At 30.9% G+C, this 7,354-nt stretch overlaps 2 protein-coding genes across 2 annotated transcripts; both read left to right on the top strand.

The window, feature by feature from the left end:
* Positions 1 to 3,413: 3,413 nt before the first annotated feature.
* EIN_379820 (trichome differentiation protein GL1, putative) lies at positions 3,414 to 3,866 on the top strand (the record flags this gene model as incomplete). The annotated part of the gene is made up of 1 exon (XM_004258818.1): positions 3,414 to 3,866. One exon carries the CDS (start codon positions 3,414 to 3,416, stop codon positions 3,864 to 3,866), a length of 453 nt encoding a protein of 150 aa, XP_004258866.1.
* A 1,549-nt stretch (positions 3,867 to 5,415) lies between these two features.
* On the top strand, positions 5,416 to 7,014 carry EIN_379810 (hypothetical protein; the record flags this gene model as incomplete). Its single annotated transcript, XM_004258817.1, has 1 exon — positions 5,416 to 7,014. One exon carries the CDS (start codon positions 5,416 to 5,418, stop codon positions 7,012 to 7,014), a length of 1,599 nt encoding a protein of 532 aa, XP_004258865.1.
* Positions 7,015 to 7,354: the final 340 nt, after the last annotated feature.

Below are 7,354 nucleotides of genomic sequence, written 5' to 3'. Positions count from 1 at the left end.
GAACGAAATGACAAAGATGAAAATAGTAGCGAGTAACTGGAGTGTTATTTTATAAGTACATACACATAAGAAGTACAAACCAAGTAAACAAGAGAAATCCATAGCCATACAATTTTCATCTTGATTTTTGAGTTTCTTTTTTTTTCGGTGTTCGTTCGAATGAAACGGCAAAACTTCAGACTAATGAGAAATTGCAGTGTGAATGGTTTCCTATTGCATTTTATATTTGAATTACTATAAACCATAAATTTATAGTTTTTTAAACCATTGTTAACAGACGTTTTTTTTTGTTTGTTATCAAGAAAAAAAATGCCGAACACAAAAAAAATGGAGTGTGAAGAGCTTTTTTGTGCAGAGGAAGTGTTGAATAGGAAGTGGGCATTAGTTGATATTTCGAATCAATTATATTATTATATTAAGGTGAAAGAAATGAGTGTTCAAACAGTTTGAATTAGACATTACCAACCAGAAAACTCCACAAAAACAAAATTAATATTTTGTTTCTCATCAAGTTTTTTAAGCTTTAAAAATAATAATGAATAAACTAAAAATTATAATTTTATTTATATCAATAATAAAACGGTGGTGTAGTCTGTTTTTATTGAAAATTGAAAACAAAAATACAACTATACTTTATTATAAATGTTGTTATTTATTATAGTTTAGTACTTTTAAAATTCAAAATTATTTTTTTGAAAAATCAAAAAGTTTTTATTGATAAGTTGTAAGACTTAATTATATAAATAATATTATTTAATATTTTATTTAATAAATTATTATTTCTGTTTTTTATTAATTAATTGTTATTTTTTTTATTCAATTCAATTCAAAACAAATCTCATTATTATATCAAAACTATAATAGAAATTTAAAAATAAAAAAAAGGTTTATTCAAACTAAATTATAGTTTATTTTATTCATTTAAAAGGTGTGAATTTCTTTGTTGAATTTTTAAAATAAATAATAAAATATAATTAAACAAAATTAAACATTACACTTGTGGAAAAACCTGTCGTGACTGGGATAGATCTATAATTTTGTAATAATAAAATTATTTTTATAGAATTTGTTATTTGTTATTGCCTAATTATTTTTAATTATCTTTTTTTAACCAATCAAATAAAAGCAATAAATCGAATATTTTACTATATTTTATAGTTAAATACCATTAATTTATTATATTTTTTGGTTTTCACGACAGGTTTTTTCCACTACAGTAAAAGGAAATATGGGGATGCTAGATAAAGGCTGATGCTCGTAACTATTGGTTAATTTTAATTGAATAATAATAAAATTACTATTAATTTTAATATAAATTATAAATAAAAAAATTAATAAAATGAAAAAACCAAAATAAATTAATATTAATTATTTATTATTATTAATAATTAAATAAATGAATATTAAGATTAGAATTCCCCTTTTTCTCAGCATCCCACTTTTTCCGTTAACTGTAATGTAAAACTGATGTAAATTATATCTTTATATTATGTCCAGATATCTTAAATCAAACACACATTCAAATCTTTTCGTAATGAGAATAGATTCTTTTAAAATTTAATTTAATTTTTATTTTTTTAATTGAAACAAATTATCAATATAATAAAAGATTGACTTTGAGCAACAATAAATTTAAAGATTATATTCTATATTTCTTTATCAAATTCAACTATGCTACAAAAACGTTGAAATACACAACATTTAATGAGTAGTGTTATGTAACTTCAAGGCACATTACTTTAAAAACAAAGATAACTCTTAATTAAATCGTGCGATTTATTAAATACAAAATGTGTGTTTTTCATACAGTATAAAAAGATTGGAATTTTCTTTTAAAAACTTAAAATATCAAGATATCTTAACAAAAATTTAAGTTCAATTCAATTTTCGCATTTTGTAAATGGTTTCCATAATGTTTTTGTATTTATAGAGTTGGTGATAATTCTTTTGACTTTTTGTTGTACAATCTCCGACAAAAACGAATTCAGTTGTTTTTCAGCCTGTCGAATTATTCAGACTTGTTGGTTTTTTTCAGTTTGGGCTTCCAGGCTAAAAGACAACAAATTGATTCAGATGTTTATTAAACCCATTTCCTGTATTTTAGAGTCAATACAAAGCCACGTACACTGACCTTTCTCTTAGAGTATCAAATTGCCATTTAATTGATTTCAACGCTTCAAATAATTGTTTCTTATTCACTCTTATAGTAACTTTTATAATTAAATATACTATTATTATAATTCGATTATTATCAATACTTTGTGCGTAAAAAGATTGAACCTTTGTTCAAACTACATGGTATTCAAAATTCAATTATCGGGCACTAACCAAATAAGCGTCGATTATTTAAAATGCTTTTCCAAATATTAAAATTATAATAGTTTCATTTATTATTGGGAAACTATTTGAAACCAATTCGGTAACAATGCTTGCTCTCTCAAATTGCAAACCCTTAATGTCTTCATGTTTTTCGCATAATTTTTTATAGAAAAACAATTAACAATATATAGTATAAAAAGTGGAACTTAAGTAGTTCCCTACAACAAAACAATGGCACATTGGTCAGTTGATATATTTACTCAACGATTTTCTAGATAAAATAGACATATAATTTGCCACATAGTACGTTAAATTAAAAAAATAAAAACGTTTTTGATATTTAATTGTTGCCAAAATATGAATTCATCATCGAGCCTTCATCGTGAATTTTTGTCAAGTTTTTTGGCAAGTTCGAGACTTTTCAAACCTTTTTCACGCGAATCCAAAATTAAAACAAGGTTTGTTCTTATTTGAAAATACCCCAACTATTGGAATATTTACTTTATTATCGTAACCCTTTTCAATTCCGTAACAATAAAAAACTTCTGTGCACCTTTGTTCGATGAATACTTTTTGGACGCTCCAAAGGCCTCTACTATTTTCCTCTTCTTCAATTCGGCGTTTTTGTTGGCGTTCCGGTTTTTAAGGTGATCAGTTGTCAGCCCGATAACTACGAAATAATGGGGAAAACAAGGTGTTGCATTGTTTTATTTGATTTCATTTATTTTTGTCTTGAAGACAAAACAAGACTATGCCGACCACTATTCAAAAATGCCACATTCATTGAGTTATATGCGACAATCCAATCATTATTTAACACAATAGGGGTTGCCTGGCACAATTTTTAACCCCAAATCTTCTCTAAATCAGACGATTGTTATATATGAATTGGAATTATTTTCAATATCGACTGATTGATACCTTTTGAAAAACCAGCTTGAAAAAGAGTTGAAAAGGTTGTGAATAGAACCGCAAACTAACAAGATCTTATTGGCCAATTAATTTATTCCATTTAGAAAAACGAAGAAGTTGCAATGGAGTGTAAAACACTGGTTTTTCAAAACTATAAAAGCCGCTGAAAACTGCCTTTCATCATGCAGACCGAGTCCTCGAGTGTCATCATCGAAACATCCCACATCTCAGACATCGAAAAGGGTAAGCGCCAAAGGAAGACCGGATTCCCTTGGAAAGAAGATGAAGATCTTCGTCTGTTGAGCGCAGTCAAATCTTTAGGGACTAAACAATGGGTAGAAATAGCTAAATTGGTCGGCACACGTTCGAGAAAACAGTGTCGTGAAAGATATGTCAATCACATCAGTCCTTCTATCGACAAACGACCATTCTCGAGAAAAGAAGACGACGCCATTTATAACGGATTTTATTTACTTGGAAACAAGTGGAGTAAAATCGCGAAGAACTTGGAAGGACGCACAGCACGCTCAATTAGAAATAGGTATAAAGTGCTTGCAGTAAACCGAAAGTTGTCCTGCTTCTCTGTTTCAAAGAAAAGCACTTATGAAATAGTCACTGGAGGTAATGTTTGGTAACTACCCTTCTTGTAATTAACTCTGATTGTATCAACAGTTTAATAAGCTTTAGAAAAGTATAAAATGCTTTTTCTGGTTCAAATTTGGTACATTCTGTAAAATTATTCATCATCGTTAGTAACAACAATAGAGTCAGTCTTTTAACGTTATCTGGTCTCAAACGTTATCTGGTGGACAAAAAATAGATTCATTTTTGTCTAAACATCGGGCATTAGGTAAAACGTGAAAAAACCCGAAACAATTGGGATGGGTTTTTGGGACTGCTTCCCGAATTATTCCCATTTTTATGATCCAAAAGGCACCAGATAACGTTTGAGACCAGATAACGTTAAAAGACAGACTGTAGATATTTTTTTGGATTAAGAAATGTAACTCCTTGGTGCTTTGTTTTATAATTGTTTCATTAAGAATACATTCAAGTTTTGCAAAAGAATGCCAAATGGCTATAAACATTTATTTTCAATTGATTGATTGAGTAATCAAAATTATTTGATGAACACTTGTTAACAATAAGAAGATTTATGACGAAATAAATTAAGTTGAAAACAAGGAGTTAGAAAAAACACCTTTTTATTTTTTTCTATTATTGAAAAGTTGGTGGATTTATTTTCACACACGGATGACTCTTTTTGTGAATGAAAAGTGGGGGTGCAATTGCATTTGGTTCAGAAAATTTTCAAACCGACTTTTTTAAATATTTCAACAGATTGTTTCATTTTCAAAATGATTTTCTTAAATGCCGGGGAAATACAATATATTTTTATTCGGTTATTATAACAGAAATGTCTTTTCGCTCAAGTGGCGTTAATAATTTACTTATTAAAACAGCAAAAATGAAAATCATTCGGCCGTTTGTTTTACCTGTACGTTACTTACCGGTTTTTCATTTTAATTATATTGTTTATATTTTTATGCTTAATAAGCCTGATACTTTAAAACAGCTACATTATAATGATTTGCCTTATGAATGTATCTCACATCAAATCGTTTCGATTTTTTCATCAATGCAGTATTAAAATACCAAGTTGGATGTGTTTAAAATAATAGTGTACTACTCTAAATACAGCGTTTCAATGATTTATCAACTCGATAAATTATGATCTATTTGATTTATTGGCTCTTTTCCATATTGCATGTTAAATGTGTTGTAACAGTTATACGTTATTTGGTTGTAATAATAAATTCATTCTGATGCAACAAAAGTCATACAAATTATTGTTTACGTTTATTTCAATCTCACTAACAAAGTACACCATTCCTTACATGTAGGTTATATATTCAGATGTTGAATGTGAACTACTTATCTCCAAATTTTTACACCAAAAAATGTCTTCTCGACAATGAACACAAAAAGTATCGACTAAATCGAATCTTTTACCGTGTCGCGATTTACATCGAATACCTCAAGGAAATTAGCTTGTTCAATTGATTTCTTTAATTCAATACTCTTATTTTCCCTAAACCATACGTATAAATCCCTATCATACAACTGAATAAAATTAAGAGACAATAAATCAAACAAGGGTTTCAACTTTCATTCCATTTCAACATGTTTCTCACAAAATGTTTCACGTCAGTGAAGACGGTCGTACACGGGTTTTTCGTCAACTTCTTCCCAAAGAACTTTCCAAAGCGCAAATTGTTACCTTTGCTCTTGATGCTTCTTATTGAGGCGATGTCGCAAACCATCATAAATTCGTATGTTGGGTATTTAATAGTAGACATGGGGATGGCTTCAACGACCAATGAATCTGGGAAATATAGTGGGTGGTTAGTCTCCTCCTTTTCCATTGCGCAATTTCTGAGTTCGTTTTTCATCGGTTCGCTCTCCGACAATTTTGGAAGACGGCCGATACTTCTAGGTGGGACTTTTGGTATTGCAATATGTAACGTTTTGTTTGGGTTCTGTACGAACTATTACTATGCCATCTCAATCCGACTTTTGAACGGGTTTTTAAATGGTAACGTCGGAGTGATCAAGTCATATATGGGAGAATTGACTGATGACTCCAACAGAACGCAAACATTCAACTTCATAGGGCTGACATGGTCTGTCGGGGCTGTTTTTGGTAACTTTATGGGTGGTGTGTTGTATAACCCCGTCAGACTCTACCCGTCCCTTTTTGGCTCGTCTCACTTTTTTTCCTTGTTTCCCGCTTTGTTACCACAACTGGTCGTCACCTTTTTGGGGTTCTTTGGACTTTCTCTCGCGTATTTCTATTTACTTGAAAACGAAAGAAAAGTCGACGAGCATGCGGTGCAGTCGAATAAGTTCTACTCGATCCTCAACTCGCTCAAAAACACGTTTACTGGGATGTTCCACTTTTTTAGAAAATCGAACTTGTGGAGCTTGTTTTGCTCGTTTGAGTACTTTTTGTTGGGGTTTGGCCACACGACATATATGACCATCTTCCCGTTATTAATGATAGCGTCTGTCGGCAAAGGTGGGTTTGGGCAGACAACAAAGGAAGTTGGCTACTTCTCTGCTATATCGAGTGTAGCGGGGTTCTTTACAACAGTGTTTTGTTATAAGCCATTAGTACACCTCTTAGGAATTCGCTACGGATACTTCTTCACGACGTTTTGTACGGCGTTGTTCTATGGAATGTACCCATCACTTGAAGGGTTGAATGGGTCGAGTGTTCCCGTGAAATGGCTCTTTTACTCGCTCAATGCTTTTTGTTGGAATTTAGTCTCCCAATGTTCATTCAGTTCAATATTCACTTTGATCGTGAATGGTGCAGATAAAGATTCGTTGGGATCCGCAAATGGAGTGGCTCAAAGTATGGCGTCTTTTGGTCGAGTCTTAGGTCCTATAATGATCTCACCATTGTTATCTTGGGGGCTTACAAATGGGTTGTCGTATCCAATCAACCAATACCTTCCTTTCTATATCATCACATGTATCGGGCTCTTCAACGCCTTTCTTATATTATTAACACCACGCTCCCTCAGTTTCACAAAATCTGCCAACAAAAGTGAAGAAAAGAACTACACCGAACTCAAAGAAACAAAAATCGAACTGGAAGAAGAAATCGGAAATGAGGAAAAAACGGCAATGGATTTGGATCATGCAATCACAACACCTTCACCTCTCCCAATCCATCCTTCAAGTACAACTCCGGATTCTAAAATTGATTCAAAATAGTTTATTTATTACTATATGATTAGTATTATCATTGGGTTTGTGTTCAAGCAGAGGTTTCCAAAATCACAATGCTAATTACCCACGTCACCATTTTATAACCAAAATGTTCATTTTCTCTTATAAATTCGTACGTTATAATACCACATTTTCGGCAATAATTATTTTGGAAACCTCTGTGTTCAAGTATGTGCTCTTCTATATATATAGTTTAATTATAATTAATTTATAGTATACTTTCCAGAACTATTCACTAGTAACAAAATAATTATTAAATTATTATAAAGAGACTAGACAACACATTCATTCACTTCTGTAACAGAATCTGTTCATTTGAACATAC

The sequence above is a fragment of the Entamoeba invadens genome, assembly GCF_000330505.1.
Source record: "Entamoeba invadens IP1 unplaced genomic scaffold scaff_1105074725225, whole genome shotgun sequence".
NCBI classification, from domain to species: domain Eukaryota; phylum Evosea; order Mastigamoebida; family Endamoebidae; genus Entamoeba; species Entamoeba invadens.
Note: the sequence above shows the minus strand (reverse complement) of the source record. Positions and strands in the feature narration are given on the sequence as shown.